Below are 23,914 nucleotides of genomic sequence, written 5' to 3'. Positions count from 1 at the left end.
GCCTCCGGTCCACCCGGTTTAACATCTGGGCTGAGGTGGTTCTGAAGGAGAACCAAGAAGAACCAGAATGGACCGCTCCATGCTGGGCTGAACCTGCATCAGTCCAAACCGGGTCCGGTTTGATTTGGAGGCCTCAAAGACCTCGGTACCGGCCGTGGAGCACGGTGTTGGCAGCGCCATGTTCTCTCTGGGTTCTCCGGGTTCTTCTAGTCCACCTGCGGCTGGATGGTTGGAACCCGGACCCAGTTGGTGGCAGCGCCGTGTTCCGACCACCAGGCAGCATCTCCAGCGCCGGCCCGTTTGGGCCAAAGCTTGGTTCCGTTCTCCGGGTTTGATTAACCGGATGTTGCGCTCTCTGCAGGTTCTGTTCAGCGAGAACCTGGGAGAACCCTTCACGGTTCTGCACAGCGCCGCACACGTCCAGGCGGGCGTCCACGCCGTGGAGCTGCTGCTGCTGCGCGTCCAGAAGGAGGCGCAGGAGAGCGAGGGCAGCGGCTACTCCGTGACGCTGGAGTGGGTCACCGTGGGCGGCGCCGCCGGAACCGGTGGGTGGAGCAGGAGGTTCTCCGTAGGGTTCTCATTAGAACTGCTGGCATTTACTGAGGAGGAGATCAGCGCCGCTTCATGGATCAGATGTTAAAGGCAGCAGAGGACGAATCTTTTAAATCTAACGCTTTAGAACCTTTAGAACGTTCCTGGAGAACCGCAGAGACGTTCCGCCTCACGGCAGCCTCTGGTCTCCTCTGGCAGGTACCGAGAAGAAGTTCGAGGTGAGGAAGAGGAGGGTGCTCAGAGGGAAGTCGGTGCCTGATTACGCCGCCGTGGAGCCGTGTGGGCGGGGCCTGATGGTGGCCTCAGAGAAGCCCTTCGTCTTCACGCAGGTGGACGGCCGTCCGGTGGAGCAGCCGCCGCCCGCAGAGGTGGAGCCGACAGGTGGGTGGAGCCGACAGGTGGGTGGAGCTGACAGGTGGGTGGGGCCGACAGGTGGGTGGAGCGGACAGGTGGGGGGGGCGGACAGGTGGGTGGGGCCGACAGGTGGGTGGAGCCGACAGGTGGGTGGGGCCGACAGGTGGGTGGAGCCGACAGTTGGGTGGGGCCGACAGGTGGGTGGAGCAGATAGGTGGGTGGAGCCGACAGGTGGGTGGAGCAGATAGGTGGGTGGAGCAGATAGGTGGGTGGAGCCGACAAGTGGGTGGAGCAGATAGGTGGGTGGAGGAAACAGGTGGGTGGAGCCGACAAGTGGGTGGAGCCGACAGGTGGGTGGAGCCGACAGGTGGGTGGAGCCGACAGGTGGGTGGAGCAGATAGGTGGGTGGAGCAGACAGGTGGGTGGAGCAGATAGGTGGGTGGAGCTGACAAGTGGGTGGAGCCGACAGGTGGGTGGAGCCGACAGGTGGGGCGCCGCCAGACCCGCCCATCCCAGGCGGGGTCTTTAAGAACGTCACCGTGGTTCATCAATGAGAACTTTCAGCCTCAAACGTTTTGTTGGGATTTTATCTGGCAGAGCAACAATATTCAGCCCGCCGGGTCAGAACTCTGTAGAACGTCTGAGAACATCAGCTTCTGTAGAACCAGAGTTCTGGCTGCAGGTTCTCTGACATCCACAGACTGAAATCTGCTCTTAAAGCATCTCCAGCTCAGTCAGTTAGGCCGGAGAACGTCTGAGAACATCAGTTTCTACGCCTGGGAACCATTCTCAGTGGGAAATTCAGGTCTGGACTTTGACTAGGCCGTTCCTGAGTCCCATAATCAGGCTGCATGTTCTGGGACTCCATTCCTCTTTATTGATAGAATATTAATACGTCCATTTTTACATAATAATTATTTTATGGTGTCCTGTGTGGCAGCGCAGCATTTAGAATTGTTATCTTAACAGGTTTTACTTTCACAAGTGGAGCCTCACTGCTTTCACCATAGTGCTCTGCTTTATTCATACACGTAAACAGTTTTATTATTTATGCAGAGAGTATTTCATGTTATATGGACAGGTGAAAGAAAGAGGAGATAAAAGGGAGAGAAAGATAAATGTCTTAAGTCTGGGCCTGAGTTGTGTTAATCCCTGCTTTACTAAACAGGACTTTACTAAACCCCTGATCCCTCCCTAATAATAATAATAATAATAATAATAATAATAAAAAATTATGTTTGATACCAAACCTCAAAGTGCTACAGAGGGAGACAGATTAAAACAACAAATATCAATGAAAGGCTCATTAAAACATGAAAGAATAAATATGTACATAGAGAAAGATGGGCGGAGGATGTTCTGGTGTCGCTGCGTCTTCAGTAGTCACACCTGGAGGAGACGAGCTTCTCCTGTGGTAGGGAGGAGGTTTGTGACAGAGAAATGTGATTTTTTTTTTTTTTTATAAATGGAGGTGATGTGATGTAGGAGGAGAGCTGGGGGTCAGATTTAACATCCAGGTTATTAACAGAAGGAGAACAAAAGTGAGGAGACAGGAGAGGAGGTGCAGCTGGTGCTGGTTGGTCTCCTGGTTAGAGTGTTTTAAAGCATTTTATAAATGATATAAACTGAGATGAAGGTACCTAAATCTTCTTTTCCATGTCGTTCATCGTGTTGCCGGCCGGTTCTGTTGAAGCCGAGCTGCACATCATGAGGGAAAACACTGAATATGCATCAGTCACATGTGTTCAGTTTAAATCGACCTGAACTCCTCTGATTTCACCCAGGAGCTCCAAGAGGAGGCCTGGTACTGGACCGGTACTGGACCGGTACCGGACCGCAGTGTGGAGTAGACTGATGGCCAACAGGTGGCGCTGTGGTCCGCAGTAGGGAACAGATTTCTCAGTTATTAGCTCTGCTTTACATAAAAACTAAACCTTCTTTTCTTGAGCTCAGATTTAATTTTACCAAAGTTTCTCCCTCTAACGGCCAACGTTCCTCTGAATCTGCAGCACAATCACGCTCTGGACCCAATCTAACGTCCAGCTCTCCTTAGTCTTCTTGGCCCGGATCAGGTTCTGTTACATATGGGCCGCTGGTGATGCTCTGCACACGTTGGCTGTAATCATCAACCGGGTCGGAACGCTCGGCCCGATCTTCCCACACCGCATCCTGGATCGCTGCTTTAGTGCCAGGAACGTGAAATTCCTGCTTTTAGGGTCCAGAACCCTCAGCTGTCCTCCCCTGCAGGCAGGAATGTTAGCAGAACCGGGTTCCTGCTGGAACCATGAGGTCCAAAACAGCTCAGGTCCAAATAACAACCAAACAGTTTCATGATTTCACCACAGCTGGACCGGACCTGCCTGGAGCTGCTCGCCTCGAAGGTTCTGATGGGATGAATGCGCAGAGTTTGGTGGAACACCGGCAGTAAAACGGATCAGAACATTCTCCCACCGGAGGGGGAACAACGGCAGAACCAAGTTACTTACAGGCAGATAAAATGTTCTGGTACCAGAGGGCTAATCTCAGGTCCAGAATGGACCAACAACAGGTTCTGGTTCTGACCCGCGGACTCCTCCAAGTGAGGCGTCTAGAAAGCATCCCGATTCAATAAGTCGCCTCAGCCGTTTGTTGGCGTCTAAAAACATTAAATGTCTCATATTTTCATAAATTTGCAAACTATTAGACATTAAATCTTTACGTTGTTAAACTATGAAATATAAATGAATACATTTCATGACTAAATGACTTTAAATAGCATGAAAACGGTAATAAAACGTATCGTACTGTTAGATTATTAGTCCAGAACCCGTCTGATTCTTTTCCTGTTAATTAGTGGTTAGGTTATTTTGGTGCCACCAGAACTTTGCTCCACTTCCTGTTTACTGTGACTGGACCGGCGCCGGCGTCAGCAGGTTCTGCTCTGCTTCCAGATCCGCTCTACTTCTGGCAGCAGACGGCGGAGGACGTCACCGTCTGCGTCCGCCTCCCAGAGGGCGTGGCCAAGGAGGACGTCAGCTTCCGGCTGACGGCGGACACGGTCAGCGTAGGCGTGCGTGGCGTCCCGCCGCTGCTGGAGGGCCAGCTGTACGCCTCCGTGGACCCGGATGCCAGCGCCTGGGTCATCCGGAACCACAAGAGGTGTGAAGCACGTTAACCTGGTTCCTTCCTAGACGTCACACCTTCTGCTGGAAACTGGCAGAAAGCATTAATGCCAGGAACCTGCAAACAGCTAACCTGCTTATTTCCCCTCGTCTGTTATCATCCACAGCTATTAGCAACAGGTTGGGGAGGGGGGATGCTCCAGGTTATCAGAAACTCTGCAGGATTGAGATAATTTCCCTCCAGCTCCAGTTACGTGTGGGAGTGAAGGAGCCAATCCAGTGCAGCGGTTGCTGATGTGCAGCGGTTGCTGATGTGCAGCGGTTGCTGATGTGCAGCGGTTGCTGATGTGCAGCGGTTGCTGGTTTGTAGCGGTTGCTGGTTTGCAGCGGTTGCTGATGTGCAGCGGTTGCTGATGTGCAGCGGTTGCTGATGTGCAGCGGTTGCTGATGTGCAGCGGTTGCTGATGTGCAGCGGTTGCTGGTTTGTAGCGGTTGCTGGTTTGCAGCGGTTGCTGATGTGCAGCGGTTGCTGATGTGCAGCGGTTGCTGATGTGCAGCGGTTGCTGGTTTGCAGCGGTTGCTGATGTGCAGCGGTTGCTGATGTGCAGCGGTTGCTGATGTGCAGCGGTTGCTGATGTGCAGCGGTTGCTGGTTTGCAGCGGTTGCTGATGTGCAGCGGTTGCTGATGTGCAGCGGTTGCTGGTTTGTAGCGGTTGCTGGTTTGCAGCGGTTGCTGATGTGCAGCGGTTGCTGATGTGCAGCGGTTGCTGATGTGCAGCGGTTGCTGGTTTGTAGCGGTTGCTGGTTTGCAGCGGTTGCTGATGTGCAGCGGTTGCTGATGTGCAGCGGTTGCTGATGTGCAGCGGTTGCTGGTTTGCAGCGGTTGCTGATGTGCAGCGGTTGCTGATGTGCAGCGGGTCCCAGGCGTTCTGGTTTCTCTGGTTTCTGGTTAAAATGCTGGATGAGGCGTTCAGGGACATCCCGCCTCCTGCGCGCCGTTTCTTCTCCAGCATCATTTCCTCCAACAGAACCAGGTGTGGTTCTAACGGAACGTTCCCAGACGGCGGGTTCTAGCGCTGCATGTTCAGCACCGGTCCTTCCTCTGGTTCTGAGGCGCTGGCCGTGGTTCTGTTGGTTCCGCCGTTACGGGTCGACTCATCCTTCTGCTTCCCGCTCCTTTGATTTCTCTGCAAATCCTTTTATCTTTTTGTCCCTGATGACCCGCAGGGCTGATGATGATGATGATGATGATGATGATGATGATGATGATGGAGGAGGAAGAGTCCCTTCTGGGTCCAGAAAGGACAGAAATGACCCAATTAGCTGTGTTCTGTGTTCTGATCCGTTTTCCTCGTCTCTGCTCTGGGCTGAAGTGACGCTGAACACATCAGGATGTCACGTCTGCCGGGTCCGGTGTGTCCAGAACCGGGCCGGTTATCAGGCCCCCCAGGTCCAACAGTGGAGATGTTTGTCTCCTTTGGTTCTGTTCTGGTTCTGGTTCTGTTCTGGGTCTGGTTCTGGTCTGGTTCTGTTTTTTGTCCACATTTGCGGCGCAGTTTGCTGGTTCTGCTGTGGGTTTGGACCCACGCTGCAGTGAACGGAGGCGTTCTGGCGCTGATGACAGCTTACATAACTGACAGCGTGTTATTGTGTCCTCGCCTCCCTGGATCTGCCGAGTTGGGTCGGACCAGAACTTTTCTGCAGCAGCACATCCATGACTAGATGTTGAAGTTAATTCAGTTTCCTCTGTTGCAACTGGTTCTGGTCTCTGTCTGGACCACCAGGAGAACCGAGTCCTCCAGGTCCGGTATCGTGATGTTCCTCGGTGGAGCTGGATCAGAACCACAAGGTTCTGGATGTTGGACCAGAAGGCCCGGTTCTCAGTCTCCGCTATAATCCAGCCCAAAGAGGTTCTGTTGGGTCGGGTCTGGACTCTGCGGGCCGGTCCAGGTCATCAGCACCAGACTCTCCTCCAGAGGAAGAGCCCGTCTGGAGTTCTCCAGAACCTCAGGGTCCTGAACAACCACACCAGAACCAGCTGGAGAAGCCCGGTTCGTTCCTCCAGCAGCAGCCTGGGTCCAGACCCGTTCCACGAAGCCCTCTGCGGTTCTGTGGTTCCCAGAGGTTCTCCTGGTCGCTGCCTGAGGAACGTTCAGGCTGGTGGAGCGTGTTCTGGTTCCTGCAGGCTGCATGAGATCCACCATCATGGTTCCACCCCCAGACCACAGAACGTGTTCTGGACCCGGTGTGAATGTTGGACTCTTACTCTGCTGTGCTGATTGTGACACTTTGCTAACGTGTGTTCCCCCCCCCCCCCCATGCTAACGTGTCCCCCCCCCCCCCCATGCTAACGTGTCCCCCCCCCTCCATGCTAACGTGTCTCCCCCCCCCCCCCCAGCCTGGAGGTGACCCTGCAGAAGCGCCGTGAGGGACCCATGTGGCCGGAGCTGGTCCTGGGGAACCGCAGAGGAGAGTTTGTGATGAGCGACCAGCAGGGGGCGCTCCTCCATGACAGACTGACCCACCTGACCTCTGAGGAGCAGGTGAGTCCAGACTGAAGCTGCTTCTGTGGATCCGCTCCCTGTAGAACCCAGGTCCACGCGGTCAGAGTGGACCAGCGCCGTGGTTCTGAGACCAGCTGGGCTGTCACCATGCTAACGCTCCCTCAGATCATCCATATGCAGGAAGCGGTGTCTTCCTCCTCTTCCTCCTCTTCCTCCTCTTCCTCCTCCAGTGGCAGCATGCAGGCCCACTCCAGGCCTTTCAGATGCTAATAGATGCTAAGCAGGCGCGCCGCGGCCTCGCTGCTCACTCTCTACTCACTCTCTGCTCACTCTCTGCTCTCTCTCTGCTCACTCTCTGCTCACTCTCTGCTCACTCTCTGCTCTCTCTCTGCTCTCTCTCTCTCTCTCTCTCTACTCTCTCTCTGCTCTCTCTCTCTGCTCACTCTCTCACTCTCTGCTCTCCTTTGTGTCCAGAACGGAAACCCCGACAGGGACAAACCCGCCTGTAACTCCCAGGAGCTGGAGGACTGCGATGGGTTCCCAGAAGACAGCTTCAGTCTCACGTACTTCGACGGCGAGTCTCTCAGGCCGACTCAAGTGGTGAGTACCGCTGAACCGGGTCCCACCTGTCCCCCCCCCGTCCTCACCCGTCCTCACCTGTCCTGGCCTTAAAGCCCTTCGCTGCCTCCCTGACACCCCAGCAGAGCCGGGCCGTCCGCTGGCAGCGCCGCAGCAACAAGGTGCTTGACCTGAAAGAAAGCTCCTTGAAGGCGGAGACAAAGCCCCCCCCCCCCCTCATCCTGCTGGCCTGAATAACCACAGCCACACAGATTCACACAAGGCGCCAAGGTGCATTGTGGGAAGAAGGCGAGCCTTCTGCTGGGAAACCTCAAGTGCTACAGCTCAAAAACGTAGAATACCAGAAAAAAGGTTCAGTAGTTTTTATAATTCATTTCAGAAAGAAAAACTCCTTTTTAAAGATCCACTAAATGGAGAGTTCCTGATGAAGCGATGGGCAGATAAGTCGTCTGGTAACGATCACAATCTCGTTAACAGCGATGAATTAAAACCAACATATAGGTGAACCTACCAGGGTTGGTCCAGCTGTCCTTCTGGACTGGACCTTAGTTTCCCATCCCGACAGAACCAGGCAGTCTGGGTTATTACCCGACTCTGTTAAACTCATATTTTATTATTTTATGTGTCCAAAATAAACCATAAAAGGAGGCTATCTCAGTTATTTATAGCATACCAAAAATATTAGAAAAATTAAATATTTCATTGAGCATAAATTATTAAACTCTCCTTAAATCTACTAATGACACAATCATCATCAGATGGCAATAAACCTACAGCTGCTATATTCTAATAACATTTCCTAAATCCTTTCAGTTCTCAGTGTAGCCTGAGGAATATTGATAATTTTTTATCAAGAATTAGGAAAGAAATTGGTCACGATTTATTCCAGTTTAAAGCTCGATGAGATTGGAAGAACCAATCAGATGAAGGGAAGGAGGAATAACCTCCTTCCCATGGACCCTTCGCCTGGAAGCTATGGAGTGAATTTTGTGGCATTATTGTTGCAAAGAACAAGTTTTATAAATGGAAATTAAAAAAAATGCAACCCAGAAGTTAAACTTTGAAAAACTTCTTAAACAAAAAATCAACTTAGTCAAAAAAAGTTTTGAGTATAACTGTTTTCTCAGATTTAGTTTTATTCAACAAAAAACACAAATTTTATTTTTTCTAATTTCTCTTTCAGATTGAGTTTTATGAAATGCATTGTCTTTAAACTGTGTTTTCTCTCCAGGCGCACATTGACCAATGAAAATGTTGCTAATGTCCATGCTGACCAATAGAAATGCATCTTCACCCCGGAGGAAAGCCCACAGGAGAGAAAATTATTTGATTTGCAAAAACGCAATTTGAGAAGAATGCAATTCATAAAACTCAATCTGAAAAAAAAATAAAAAAAAAATAAAAATTACAGCCGGACGATATTCAATAACTATTTACAAAGTTTTCCTTCCTTTAGCATTCTATCATGTAGGTTAATACTACATCATTACATCCTCCCAGCCAATCACAGCGCAGACCCAGGAACCAAGCTCCGCCCCCTTTAGAGTTCAGAGAGCACGTGTTCTTTTAGTTTTGTAAAAACCTGCAGTTTTGGTAAAAAAGTTGGTTGAATAAAGGATTCAGTTTGAATTCAGGGTTTGTTGTTCTGTATCTAAAAATAGGTTGCTAAGCAACAGCATATAATGGTCAGAGCTGCACTTAAAATCTATGTATTGAGTTTGTTGATAACTATTAATTATCGATCAATATGATTTCTATTTTATCAATATGTTTTTTTTTCTATATTGTCCAGCCCTAATACAAATTTTAAATATAAAATCTGTTAAAAAAAATGTTTTTTGAAAAAATAAAATTTGAGAAAACGTAAAAGTTATTCTCAAAACCTTTTTTGATTAAGAAGTTTTTCAAAGTTTAATTTCTGCATTGCAGTTTTTTTCAAGCTTCCATTTACAAAACGTGTTCTTTGCAACAACAATGGCGGAAATTTCACTCCATATAATTCACTGTGAATATATATGTTCATGTTGGCTGGGGGAGCATTGAGTAGGTGTCGGCGTCTGTGTTTCATTTTATTATTATTATTATTTATTATTGTGTGAATGTTCTAAGGACTTCCTTGATAACGAGGTGCTGCGTGTGAAGCGGCTCCTTAAACAAACATAAACGTTCTGCAGAGCGTTCTGCTGCTGAAGCTGCTTCCCTGCAGCCTCTGCTGAGAAAAGCTCCTTTCAGTCCTGAACGTCGGTGTTCTGCTTCACCTTCTGTGCTTCTTTTGTGCAGAACGGTTTCTGTTTATGGTGAGTAATCCCCCAGAATAAAACCTCCCAGCTGAAGCCTTTCATCGCGTAAATAAAGGCTGATAATAAGTAAATATTATGAAGGGCTCTGAGTGAATGCCTGTCCTTTAGCGCTGCTCCCTCCATTTATCTCCCGAAGCCTCGGCCCGATCATTGTGGCTCTGCCTGCGTTTGGAGGCCGCTGCCGTCTCTGGGTGCTGAGGCGGCGGTGCTGCCCCCCCCCCCCCATCATCATCATCATCATCATCATCATCAGGGCCAGCCCCCCCCCGCCGTCATGGCCGCTGATAACGAGGCGCTCTGGTCCCGGCTGAGGGGGCGGCTCTGCGTCATCCCTGAACATCTGGGACAATATTTCTGAAATAATTTTAAAGGTTTTGGCGTCTCTGATTGTTTTTGTTTTCCATTTATGATGAAAACCATCAAGCTGTCGTTACAGATGACTCAGCAGGTTCTGATTAACTGGACCTCATCAGAACCACAGTAAGGTGCCAGTTTCTGCTCTGGGTAGAATCCTCCGTGAACAGAACCCATGTTGGGAAGAAGAGTCGACCAAGGTTCTTCTGCCAGTATTGGAGCGAGTCGGGCAGAAACCCGGTTCTGTCCCTCCAGAACCCGTTTCTGAGCCGCTGGTGCTGAATCGGACCTGCTGAGGTTCTGAGACCGGCTCTGACAGGCGCTGATGTGTGAAATCCAGAATGGTAGAGTCTGTTAGTGACGGCCTGACAGAAGATTCACCTGGTTCTGAGCGTGAAGGTGTGACCGAGGAGCCGGCCGGGTTCTGCGTGGTTCTGCCAGCAGAACCCGGGTTTCTGCACTGAGGCCTTTCTATTCACGTTCTTTTGATTCATCATCAGAGAGCAGATGGTTCCTTCACAGTGAAATTAAACATTTGGTTCCGGCGCTGAGAGAACGTAAATACACGATGACAGAGGTTCTGATCCGGCGTTCCAGGCAGAACCTCTGTGGTTCTGCTTTCTAAGACCAGCCTCTGGCTTCAGACGCCTGAACGCTGCGGCGGAGAGAAAAATCTGGCTTTTCTCCGCTGATTCTGCACACTCAGCAGGTTTGACTCGTTTCAGAGGAGTTCAGATGTTCTGGTTCTCCTTCGGGTTCTCCGGGTTCCTAAGAAAAGTTTGGAGAATTATTATATTCATCTTAGATTTAAATGTTTAAATGGAAACATGGAAGACGTGGATATAAAGCAGAAAATCCTGAATAAATTAACCGGGACTTAGAATTATTACCACCGTGATTTTAAGATGAATTAAACTAAATTTAAACGATGCATCCGGACCAGACTGGACCTGTGCTTCCCAAACTGGGTCCAGAATGTAAAAGTACCAGAACCAGACGATAAGTAACGCTCCCTGGCTGCGCGTTAAAGGTTCTTCATCCTGTGGCAGGAAGTCTTCATCATCCATCAGGAGCCAATCACAGCTCACCGCTCAGAAACACTAAAGTGGGTCAGAACCGCTCAGAGTCACAGAACCGGCGTGTTTAAATTTCTCCTCCAGTTAGTAATTGTGTCTCTTCGGCTCTATTTATATCTCATCATCCTCTCTGGGCTTTTTTACCGGGTCCGGTCCAGCAGAACCGCGGCGCTGCCAGCACCAGCTCTCCTCGGTTCTCTGACTCGGGTCTAATTTATTTAAAGCAGGGGTGTCAAACTCATTTTGGTTTAGGGGCCGCATTCAGCTTAATCTGATCTCAAGAGGGCCACACGAGTAAACTCATTGCAAGATTAAATAGAACTAATGAATGTGGACTTGTTGTTGATTTTTATATTAAGTTAATTTCACTTTTACACAATATTTATGAATAACCTCAGCGTTTTTAAGAAAAGTATGTGCAATTTCAACAATACTTTTATTCAGTTAAACATTTACTTGTGCATTATGCATAAGAACTGATCACAGTGATTGTACAATGTTGAAAAACATTTATTCACATTTTTTGGAACTTAAAAACATTGTTCTGCATGACAAAATACATCAAACAGATAAAAATTAAGAAATAATTTAAATTTTTCCACACCTGAAGCTTAATCTGCTAATTAAAACACAGCGCCCCTCCTGGACAATATAGGAACTGCATATTTTCAATTAAACAAAGTACATGTTTTTTTCAATAATTGTTTTATCATTCTCTTCCTTTTATCTTGTCCACTTGTGAAAGTCAAATCTGATGAGCTCTTTGTGGCATCTTATTGCCACATTGCCAGACAGGACACTGGAAAGAAAAAAAAAATATTTTATTTTTGTTTTTTTTATAATGATAATGCATTTAGCCACAGGGCCGGACTAAATTGTTCGGTGGGCCGGATCCAGCCCGCGGGCCGTATGTTTGACACCCCTGATCTAAAGGAAACATTTTCCTTCAGAAGAACCAGATTTATTTTGTCCTGTTCTACAGAATAAACACATTTCAGAACCATGAACTATAGAAGATCTCCTCCAACGCCAGAGGTGGGTCCAGATGTTACGGTACCAAAGGAACCGCTCAGAGGGTTCTGGAACGGACCGTTTTATTTTATCCTCCGTTTATCTGAAGCTTCAGAACCAGAAAACCCATCTCCAGCGGGTTATTTACAGCTGCTGGGACCGGTTCCCCGGATCTTTACGGCGCCGTCCGGAACGCCTCGTTGATTAAATGGATTTCTTCTCTTTGGGTTGAGGAGAAAAATCTAATTTAAGCTTTTAAAGAGAAACTTGTTCCACAGATTAATCAGCAGCAGGTAAACGGATCAATGGAACCTGGACGGGAACGTAATGACATCAGCATCGGTTCCAGGTTCTGTTGATGACCCGGGAGGTTCTTGATGGCCCGGTTCTCCTGTCTGATGTGGCGATGATGGATCTGCACGGCATGGCGGATCAGAACCGCCACGTCTTCCCAAACAAACGGCGCCGCAGCAGAATTACAGCCCGGCATGACGTCCAGCGTGGGCCGCCAGCGTGATGAACGGCGCCGCTCAGACGGGCCTCCGGGAATTCTGGGACGCCGTCCGCCACAAAGACCGATGTTAAACAGACTAATCATAATACCGACCATCTGGGACGGAACCACTTGATTCTGTTGACTCTGCCGCCAAACAGAACCTAAACAGAATAAAACTCGGGCCGGACCGCACCGGGTCCCCTCAGGCGCCGGAACCGTCCGGCAGAACCCAGACTGGACCTTTGACCTGGAAGAGTCGCCTTAACTTTACGTAAAACGCATTTTTCATGCTTTCTTATAGATTATTGTTATTTTTAGATCTATATAAATGCAAATGTGAACAAACAGGAAGTAACAGAATAAAATAAAGTTTTAGAAGCGGTTCTCTGAACAGCCTCCTGGCCCCACATGTGGTCCTCAGGGGCCACTTGGTGCCCGCGGGCCACAGGTTGGTGACCCCTGCTGTAGAGGAAAATAATAAAAGATTCTGTCCGTTTCTGAGAAAATACAATAAACGCAGATTTTATTGTTTCTAATTTTTTTATTTGCTTAAACTTCCCTGATGGCTCTAAAGAGGAGCAGATGTGCTGAGATCATCCGGTTCTTCTGCTACCGGAACAATTTGGATCTTGATCCGACTCACAGGACCGGACCAGCTCCTCCATGATCAGAACCCTGACACTTTGGACCCGTGTCTAGACCTCTGGTCCGATCTCAGAACGCAGCAGGAGAACCAGAACTCTGATGGGTTTACTGATAAAAGCGTTAAAGTTTTTATCTGAGGATAAAATGGACCAGCCTGGTTCTGTTGGAGCGGTTCTGATGCTAAGCTGCTAACGCCCGCTGACATATGAGACACCCTAACGGGTCATGAAGGGACGGGTCGGTGCTGCCCAGGTCCAGATGGCTCTGATCTCCACGTGTTCATATTTGGACTTTCTGAACGATGAAGGTGGCGGTACCGTCGTCTTCCTCCTCCTCCTCCTCTTCCTCAGAGAGTAAACATCTGGACCATAAATGTCAGATGCTGCCATCCGTCTGGGCCGGCCTGATTGGTTCTGCCTGATTGGTTCTGGACGGGTCCGTATTGATCTGTGAGCCGCTAACGGAGATCGATATTAATTCCCAGCATGGAGATAAAACGGCCCATGATGCATTGCAGGGTCCGGTCCAGTCCGCCGGTTCCTGATCGACCCGAGAGATGCGGCCGCCAGTCGGACCTGCTTGTTCTCCCGGTTCTGTGGGCAGGTTCTGCAGGCCAGGAGGACTACGTTCCACGCGTTCTCTGCTGTTCTTGGTGGAACCTCAGAAATGTTTGAGGTCCACGACGGAGCCGGTCCCCTTCAGCTAGAACCTCTTCACGTGTTCAGAGGTTCTTCATATCCAAACAGAACCCAATGAGAAGCAGCCCGATACCACCATGCCTGAGCCGCAGAACCTCACAGTGTACCGGACCCAGAAGAACCTCTGGACCCAGAAGAACCTCTGGACCCAGAGGGAACAATGTTGCCGTCATCAGTCCATGAATTGCTGCTCGACCCGCTTCAGCTCATCTCGTTTGTCTGATCCAGAACCGCAGGTTCTGCGTTCCACCCTGTGGCGGGACAGAACCTGCTGGCTTTCTTTCTCATCTTCCTGGTTCTGGTTTCATTTGGGTTCTCCCTCGCCACCCTTTTCACTCTGAACGGGTTCTCCTGATGTTCTGATCCAGTTGGGTCTGCTGGTTTCCTGTTACGCCACCTACAGTTGAATGGTTCTGTAGAACCAGCCAGCCGGTCGGTTCTGCTGTCGACATTCTGAATTGTTTATCAGAACAATCTAAGTTTGGTTGAACTCTTAATGAAATAAATTGCTTATCAACAGCCTGGTTCTGGTTCTGGTGATGTTATTCGTGGGTTTAGTGGCGTTTAGATTTAGATTTTTCTATAATTTTTATTATTTTTCCTGTTTTCCTTCAGAGACTCGAAGCAAAGGAGGAAATTCTGGAAATAAAAACCTTTTAGTTTCTATCAGCATTTAGTGAACTCTGCAGAAATCAGGCGCTGATCCGTTTCTGCGGTTCTGATCGTTATCGGTTCCGTGTTAGCCCGGGTTCTGCTGCTGCTGGCTGACCTCTGACCTCTGTCTGCTCCTCCAGGTGAACCTGGGCGGCCATCAGTACCTGTTCACCGTCCAGGTGGACCCGTCCTCCATGCCGTGTCTCTGTCTGCGCCACGATGTGGACGCTCTGGTCTGGCAGCCCCGACCGGACCGAGCCGCCGACATGTGGGAGCACATCGCCACCTTCAACGCTCTGGGTGAGGCGCAACAGAACCGGCGCTAACAGAACCGGCGCTAACAGAACCAGCGCAAACAGAACCGGCGCTAACAGAACCGGCGCCAACAGAACCGGCGCTAACAGAACCGGCGCTAACAGAACCGGCGCCGCCGCAACCTGCGGGCCGCTTTAGGTTCTGGATCCTGACCTGAGGATCATTCTCTGCAGGAAGGGAACTAAAGTTAGTAAAACTGCCCTGAAAGTGGAGAATATGAGCAGCTAAATAAGATTCTTTGTTATTTTTACCCTAAAATGAGATAATTAGCCGTGCTGCACTTCAGCTGCTGGAGATCAGCTGTTAAAGTCTAATTCCACGGTCAGATTAGATTATTTATCCGCTAAAATAAAGGACAAATTAACTCATTTCAACAAAGTTTTACTTCCGTTTATTTCCCTGAAGCTGAGTCTGCTTTCCTAAGCATTTAAATTCACTTTTATCCTGAATTTAAATGCTTTCTGATCTTCTGACGGCCTGAATTAGACTAGAGGAACAAGAAGAACCGAGGTTCTAGCAGGAGGTAGAACCTAAATTATTCTGAATAATCCAATTTTTTTTACACAGTCTTTATCGACTTTCCTCAAACTCAGAAGATTCTGGATGTTTCTTCAGCTAAACGAGGACTTTATGATGGACCTCCAGAACACGGACCATCGTGAAGCTAATGTGGAGGTCCGCTGAGGGACGATGTCCATCTGGGTCCGTGTCTGATGTCCACATAGAGATCTGATGGTCCAGCAGCCCCACAGCATGATGCTGCCACCGCCGTACCTTACAGGAGGGATGGCGTTCTCCAGCCGTGTCAACGTGTCCAAACGCTCCGGTTTAGAACGGAGGACACGTCTCCAAACACGAGAGTCTTTGTCCCGAGGACAAGCTGAAATGGCCTCTTCCTGCCTGAGTGGCGTTTCAGCCCAGGTTGGGTCAGGACTCGTCTCTGAGACTCAGAACCAGGCTGGACCTTCCCAGGCTGGAGCAGATGATCGTAGAACCTGGGGACTGGACCGAGGAGGAACCAGAGCCCATCCTCTCAGGTTCTCCTGGTTCTGGGCTTATTTCAGGCAGGAAGTGGTGTGTCCACCTGGGTTTCCCCACATTGTCTATTTTACTGCTAATCTTGGTGTAAACTGGTTATTCTGGCGTTTAGCAGACAGAAATAGTTTTAATCCTAACTGAACTAAAACAGGAACAGAAGTTTGAGTTTTAACGTTTTCTCACCATCCAGGAGCTTCTCTGTGTTTTTATTAAAAACTGAATCTGCTCTAAAGAGTTTCTGCAGAAAACAACCGTTTAATGGATTCTGGCAGAACGACAGAATCTTTATTTATTATCAGGCTAATCAGCTGATGATGCTAACTCCTCCGTCTGCCCACTGATTGCTAATCAACTCGTTTCGCTCCTTGATTAGAAGCGCCGTTGTTTTTTTAAAGCGCTCAGCCTGACGCCGTCTCTGTCCTCCCAGGTTACGTCCAGGCCTCCAAGCGGGACAAGAAGTTCTCCACCTGCGCTCCAGACTTCTCCTACGCGGCGCTGGGCGAGTGTCTGCGCCGCGCCTTCATCTACCGCCAGCCGGCGCCGGTGGACACCGTCCTCTTCAACAGGAAGCAGGGCCGGCAGGTGGGACAGGTGGCCAAGCAGCAGGTGGCCAGTCTGGACGCCGACACGCCGGTCCTGGGCTTCAGGGCGTCCAACGAGAGGCTCTTCATCCTCACCTCCTCCCGTCTGTTTGTTCTGAAGGTCAACAATAACTAGACACCTTCTCCTCCTGTGGCTCTGTGCACAGCAAGGTGATTTATCATCAGGAACTTGTGTGAAATCTTTTTTTTTAACGTAAAGTTGCTGCAGAAATAAAGAAATCCGCTCACAGCAAAGACGTCAGAAAAAGTTTTTCCTTACAGATTCATTCCGTCTGGATGTTTGGGATTCAGAAACTAAAAGATCTCAGGAGGACATTTGGACCTGACTCCGTCTTATTTTAGGCTCAGTTAGACCCGATCAGGACCCAGAGCTCCCAGTTAAAGTATTCACGCCTTAAAGAGTTAAAGAGTCTTAAATGGTCATCAAGCAAATGTTAATATCAGAGCAAGAAAATCTGAGTAAATCTGGATGTTTTTTTAATAAAAATATTACATTTTTATATATATATATATATATATATATATATATATATATATATATATATATATATATATATATATATATATATATAAAAAAAAAAATCTGGATGTATTTTATGTAATAAAAAGCTCTCCGGAGCACCCTGACTGATCACATGCTGGGTTTTCTGCCCAAACACGACGTAAAACTGTATAAAAACCGGCCCAAACGTCCATTTCTCTAGAAACTAGAGTAAAAAATCCTAGAACTGATAAAGAACGCGCCGTAAGCTGCACTAGAACAAAGAAAAGGTTTTTACAAAGGATGCAACCAGGCAACCGAATCGCCAACAGAGATCTCTCCCCGTCACGCCGCCATAGCAACTGAGAAAAGGCGATCCTCAACCAGAGTTACATTAAAATTATGGGGGGGGGGGCTGGTGCTGCTGGGCCGGGCTGCACCGGGGGACATGGTACCCGGGTTCTGTAGGGGGTTCTGCACCCTGCGCCTCATTATCAGCCCCCCCGGCGTTGATGGAGAGCATCAGCAGGGGGACAGAGGCTGGCCCTCATCGTCAGCTCTCATCTTTTCTGTTTTTAGGAGCCTTGCATCAAAATGTTGCTGAAATGATGAATGATAATAAAGTTTTTTAACTGACCGACCAGGAATGGAAGCAGGTTTTAAATCTGTTGCTGTTGGGGAGGTTTTGCAGGAGCTGAACGCCGAGGAAATCCCTCCTGATCGGCTCTTTTTTCACTCCTGTCTGTGGGGAAAAAAGAGAAAATGTTCATTTCCATAAATTTCCATAAACACATTTTGCTCATCAGTCCGGCCTCTGTCGCTGCGGCCTTAATCTTGGATCCGATCGTGCAGCCGTTCTCTTTTCTTTGTCCGCCTGCATGTTTCCTCCCCACAGCAGGTTAAAGGAGCAAAGTGGAGGCAGCTTTGCTTCTAAGATGTGAGCCGGCGTGGAAGCGGCCGCTCAGCGCTGCAGCAGGAGACGGTGGAGCGGTCCAGGTGAAGCACTAATGGACTCTTAATGTAAAGAGAGGAGAGCGGTCCGCTTTGAGGCTTTTATTCTCTCTTTCTTCAGCTGCAGCGGCGGATCACAGGTCAGAATCATGAGCGCATCTCCTCCGGTTCCTGCAGGAAACGACAAGCGGCCCGGTGGCGCTGCAGAACTTCAGCCTGGACCTCAGTGCTGCAGCTTCCCTCCGGCCTCAGAACTCTGGATAATCGGCTTTTTCCTGCTTGGCTCCATAAAATCCACTTTCTCTCTGTTTTATTCCGTTACTGCTGTGGAATCACATTAGAGAGCATGATGTGTTTCATTAGCTGCTGCCTCCATTCATTGTTTGGAGGCAGAGCTGCACACAGAGGACACACGTGGTGCTGGAGCCTCTGGCTGCACAGAACCGGATCCTGCAGAACCCGATCCTGCAGAACCAGATCCTGCAGAACCAGATCCTGCAGAACCAAGCTATTCGCAGTCTCCCAAACTTCCAGATAAACTCAGAAAAAGTAAATCACAGGTTTATTGGAGAGTTGTAGCCTAGTGGATGGAGAACAGGGTGCTTGCAAGGTTCCTGGTTCGACTCCCAGGCTCTGCCCTGAGCCAGACCCTCAGCCCCAGAATGCTCCCTGCTGCTGTTTGGGGTCATTGTTCTGTTGATGGCCCAGTTGGGACCAAGCCTCACCTGTAGGACGGTGTCCCTCATATGGACCAGAACCCCAAACCATCATCCACCGTGCTGGAAAGTTGCTGTGAGGTGTTTGTGCTGATCTGCTCTCTTTGGGTTTCACCAAGGATGGTTCTGCTTATTAATGTCATGCTTACTTTGGTCTCTCATTGTCCCAGAAGTGTTCTCATAGAACATAGAAAGTACTTCTGGGTCAATGTGAGCTTCTGTGCTTTCTGTGTCTCTGCTCTGTCTTCTCTAACATAGAAAGTACTCCTGGGTCAATGTGAGCTTCTGAGCTTTCTGTGTCTCTGCTCTGTCTTCTCTAACATAGAAAGTACTCCTGGGTCAATGTGAGCTTCTGTGCTTTCTGTGTCTCTGCTCTGTCTTCTCTAAGCCCCAGTGGGTGGAGGCAGATGAGCGTTCACACTGAGCCTGGTTCTGGTTCTGCTGGAGGTTCTCCTCCCTGTTAAAGGGGAGTTTTCCTCTCCACTGTCGCTTCATGCATGCTCAGTATGAGGGATTGCTGCAAAGCCATCAACAATGCAGACGACTGTCCACTGTGGCTCTACGCTCTTTCAGGAGGAGTGAATGCTGCTTGGAGAGACTTGATGCAACCTGCTGGGTTTCCTTAGAGAGGAAACTTTCTCACCAACCTGGAGGAACTGATGGAAGCTGACTTTGGAAAGAACCTTTTTATTTATTTATTTATTTCCTTCAAGAATAACTGTTAAATTCATAAACACATTACAAGCAAATTGAGCAGTCTATCTGCCCCTTAACTTATCTTACAATAATTGTGCATCAGTTCTGTTACTTAATCTTTTTCTACATCCATCTTCTCTCAGTTATCCATACTTGCTGTAATTATATTTTACAGTATTCAGAAATATTTTATAGCATTATTCAAACTCAACTCAAAGTGCTTTACACAGAAACATGATGATCTGTGTTATGAATTGGAGCCATAGAAATAAAGTCTGAGGTGGAGCTCCTGGTTTCTGCTCCTTTCTCTGAGCTTCCTGCTCTGGTCCTGGAAGGCTGGAAGCTGCTGAGATGTTCTCCTCCTGCAGGATGATGGACTTCAGAGGGTCTGGTGTCTTTGCATCCTGACGTGTTAAACCTGCTGCCTTCATCACGGTGCTGGCACTGATGAGGATCAGTTAACGCTTCTGACTGGCTGGAGCTGTTTTTATGAAGTAAGGAAAGTTCACATTAACGCAGCATTTCATTAAGCTATCGCTCACAGAGTCTCTCTGATCTGAATCCATCATGAATCACGTCTCAGCAGGTGTTGCTGCTCTGACAGCGTCACTGAGAACAAAAGCAGTTGTTGTGTGATTGGAGCTCATCAGGATGAGTCGGCTCCTCTCAGCAGGTGGACCTGCCACCTTTCCTCCTGCAGAGGAATTACGCAGCTTTCTGCATTGATTCATTCTCCAGGAAATAAAGCCTCCTGATGGACAGGAGCGCCTAACCCTGGATGGAGAGGCTTTCTTCGATTTCTCCGTTTCTTTAACAAAATCTCTGAGAAAATGTGCTGTTTCTGTGAAATTATGAATTATGTTTGGATTTTACACAAACTGAAATAAACTAATCATTACTGCCAGAAAAACAAAGTCAGTCCACATTTAGCGGCTCTGCAGGATTCTTCTTTCAGGTCCATCAGCTCACATGAATTCTTTAATTATTCTGCATCCCTGAGAGTTTTCTGCAGAAATCAAAACATTTAGATTTCAAACTAATCAGCGTCGTAGAAAACTCCAAGTTAGAAACGTCCAGCTGCAGGAATTCAGGTATCCTGGAGTCTCTCTGCAGAGTTCTGGTTCCACAGGAGATGGATGGATCAGAGCTTTCCCTGCTCTGGTGGTGGAGAAACTTCTTGTTTCACTGCTCCAGCCTCTCTGTGGTCCTGAGACGGGGAGCAGCTGAAGTCCAAAGACCATTTGGGCTCTGCGTCTGGAGAGGAGCTCCATCATCCTCCACGTTAGAGAAGGTCCATCATCCAGGAGGAGCTCAGAGCAGAGCTGCTGCTCCTCCATGTTAGAGGAGGTCCATCTGGTCAGGATGACAACCTCTGGTGGGTTTCAGGCTCTTTAGGAACCCTGTGGGCCGACCCGGAGGTCGTCCAGGAGAAGCAGGAGGCTGTTGATCCCAGAGGACCTTCTGATGCTGTGGGTGGAAGAAAATGGATGGAGGGACACTAAACATTTGCATCTGGTCACCTTCTGCTGCACCTTGTAGAAGCCTTCACTGTTAAATTATTACAAACCGGAATGACATCAATAATGTTCTGCACAACCAGAGACTGGTTGCTACGGCAATCTCCTCCTTTCCTGCAGAGCGAGGAAGAGGAGGAGTAGGAGGAGCTCATGGCGGCTCTTTCTAACCTTCAGGAAATGGAACCAAGAACCTTCTGAGTTCACAGAAAAGCCCGTTTGGTCCAATCAGACAGATGTGCTGAAGATGCTGAGTGGAGCACGAGGAGCAACGTTTGGTCAGGGCAGCAGGTTCTGGATCAGCTGCAGCGTTCTGATCCACTTTTTAGGCAGACCTGTGATCAGTTCTACTAAAGATAAACATGGATTAGTTTCTCCAGATCCTGCTGAGACATCAGTCCTTTAATCCTGGAAATGTTCTCCAGGTTCTAGAAGGTCCACTTTGTCTTTAGATGGAGGTTCAGGTGTGAGTCCATCACTACTCCCAGGTTTCAGGCCTGATCAGTGGTTCCTAGCTGAAGCAGCTGAAGCTGTGAGCTAACTCTGGATCTCTCCTCTATTGGTCCAGAAATTATTCCTTCAGTTTAGTTTTTATTCAGTTAAAGAACATTTTGTCTCCTCCTGCATTGATTTCTTCTATTTCCTCAGAGGCTGAACTGGTTCATAGTCACCTGGTGACATGGTGATGTAGAGCTGTGTGTCGTCTGCATAGTGATGGTAGCTGATGATGTTTATGATCTGAGCTAGAGGAGCATGTAGATCTAGAACAGGAGGAACCCAGGATGGAACCTTGGAGAACCCCACATGTGATTTATGTCGTCTCTGATGTAAAGTTACCTGCTGACACTAAAAGTCCTTTAAGTAGGATTTAAACCAGTGGAGAGCTGCAGCAGAGAGGCCGACCCAGTTCTCTAGATGTTCTAACAGAATGGAGAGATCCACAGTATCAATGCTGCACTGAGGTCCACCAGAACCAGCACTGAGGTTCTGAGGTCCACCAGAACCAGCACTGAGAACCTGGAGCCCTTCAGAAAGAACCTTCACTTCACCTGGAGCGATGCAGTCAATGATGTCTGAGACGTTAGACTGAACGTTCTCTACCAGTAGACCACCAGTCCCACCTCAGGGGTGGAGGCAGCAGCTCCGTCTGGGAGAGAAACCGGGTTAGACTGTGAGAAACAGGACGGGCCGGATCAGGCAGAGAACAGGAGGTTCTAGCTAAACCCACTCTGAGTGTGGATGTTCTGCATGTGTGTCATTTTCTGAGGGAGTGCCACCGGTTTGACCCTAAAGTTTTCCCTCTTTTAGTTCCTCACATCGCCCAGCGTTTGTTTCTCCTGCACATGCTGTAATTAGTGAGAGAAGCTGGGCCGTCCACGTGTTTCAGGAAGGCTGTAATTACCCCCCCCCCCCCCCTTCTTTGTGTCCGAGCCGTTACAATGAACATTATGCTCCTATTATCACACATCAGCCTCCTTTCATTGTGCAGGAACACGGCCGCTTTGGAGCTAATGAGCCAGCAGGGTTCTGATCTCTGCCTCTGTGCTGCTGCTCCCTCCGCCCTCCTTCAGAACCCGGTTCTCCTTCAGAACCTGGTTCCCCGATAGAACCCGGTTCTGAAGGAGGGTCCTTCTTCTTTATAATCTTCTGCTGAGCACGTTCTCTCCGTCTGTTTGGACTCCTGATTAAACTGAATTCGGTCTCTCGGCTGTTATTAACCTCCAGAAGGAGCGGCAGCATGATTCCTGTGATCAACCCATAATTACATGCTGTCAAAGAGGGAATATTATTTAAAGCTATAATTTGAAGTTTCTTTTATGTTTCATTAATACTTTCTGAGGTGCTTCTGCTCTACTTTTCAGGGTAAAATCTTTTTCTCTGACAGGGATTGAAAAACTAGTTTTCTACCTCCCTGAAGGCTGAAGCTCGCTGGTAATCAGGTGGAGACGTCCTTTTGCTCGTTTTATTCAGTTTTTGTTAGTTTTTTGGGGGGAGTATTCATAGATTAGTGAAAATGTCTGTTTTTCAGCATTATTAATTGAGTGATTTCCTCCCGATCCGCTGCCTCTGGGTGGTTCTCCTGTAATCAGAGCTGCTGCTGCTGTTTACTGGATGTCAAAGAGAAACTCTACCTCAATCATCTGAAAGGCAAATGTCCCTCATGCTGGTCTGGCCGGGATAAACGGCTGGCGGAGCCGACCGGGTGTAAAGCTGCAGACGTGTTTCTGTGCAGGATGAAGGATTCTGGTTTTCATCGTCTGCATCGTGCTGGTTGTCCATCCCTGCAGCGGCTCACTGAGTCTGAATAAAGAAGCTTCACAGAACCAAAGAACCCATAAAAACACCAACCACCTCCTGACGGCAGCTGATCCTGCTTCACTTTCTTCTCTCATTCTTCTGGATCTGAACGCAGCCTTTCATACGATTTGTCTTCCTCCACAGATCATCTTGAATTATCCGTCCTGTCAGGACCGGCGGGCCCCTGGGTTCTGTGCTGTGGCCCCTACCTTTCATTAGTTGCATTCTTATCAGCAATATCTCCCAGAAATCCAACACCCGTTTTCATCATTATGTAGATGATGCCCACCCTCCTCCCTCACCTCCTGCCTGTCAGAAATAAACTCCTGGTTCATTTCCAGCTTCCTTAACCTGAACAGAGATAAAACTGAGATCCTCATCGTAGGAACCAGATCTAAACTGTCCACAGCTACAGTTCCTCTCTTTCCCTGCATGGTTCTATAGTCTCTCCTCACCTCAGGTCAGTCTGGTTCTCTGTCCTTCACCTCTCACATCGCCAACATCACCCGTTCTGTCTGGTTTCAGCTACGCGACATTAATCCTCCCCGTATGATGTTATCTTTGGACTTTTGGTTCTAGAACCTGCAGCATAAGTTGGACCTGTTGACTGTTTTAATGTAAAGTGTCCCGGTTCTGTGAGGCTGGGATGAGATAAAATGAGAAATGCATCTTCTCTGTGTGAGCTGTTGGTTCTGCTGGAGGAGCTTTGAGAGAATGTAAAGATGTTTAAGAAGAAACGAGCTGCAGAACTTCCTGAACAGAACAGAGAAACGATGAAGCTGCTTCTGTTTCCAGAGACTTTATTCAGAACACAAAGACAAAATATACAAATTAATTTAAAAGCAATTCATATCATTACATCATGAGCAAAGCAACACTTTACAACAGCAGAACATTTCTGACACCAGGCGCTGCAGCAGCTGGCGCCGTCCTCAGAGAACAGAACGCCTCCACCGTGTCCAAACATGCAACAGGTCCG

The 23,914-nt window shown here is 48.6% G+C and overlaps 1 protein-coding gene across 1 annotated transcript in view; it reads left to right on the top strand.

Moving 5' to 3' along the window:
- The window catches only part of nudcd1 (NudC domain containing 1), a 22,056-nt gene extending 5,536 nt beyond the window's left edge, over nt 1-16,520 (top strand). The window contains exons 4-10 of the mRNA XM_012854045.3: nt 362-545; nt 751-933; nt 3,837-4,044; nt 6,406-6,550; nt 6,986-7,111; nt 14,465-14,624; nt 16,105-16,520. Of these exons, the coding sequence (XP_012709499.2) occupies nt 362-545; nt 751-933; nt 3,837-4,044; nt 6,406-6,550; nt 6,986-7,111; nt 14,465-14,624; nt 16,105-16,394 (1,296 nt within the window). The 3' untranslated portion in view covers nt 16,395-16,520. The remainder of the gene's footprint in view (nt 1-361; nt 546-750; nt 934-3,836; nt 4,045-6,405; nt 6,551-6,985; nt 7,112-14,464; nt 14,625-16,104) is intronic.
- Nucleotides 16,521-23,914: the final 7,394 nt, after the last annotated feature.

This window comes from Fundulus heteroclitus, chromosome 13 (genome assembly GCF_011125445.2).
Source record: "Fundulus heteroclitus isolate FHET01 chromosome 13, MU-UCD_Fhet_4.1, whole genome shotgun sequence".
NCBI classification, from domain to species: Eukaryota; Metazoa; Chordata; class Actinopteri; order Cyprinodontiformes; family Fundulidae; genus Fundulus; species Fundulus heteroclitus.
Note: the sequence above shows the minus strand (reverse complement) of the source record. Positions and strands in the feature narration are given on the sequence as shown.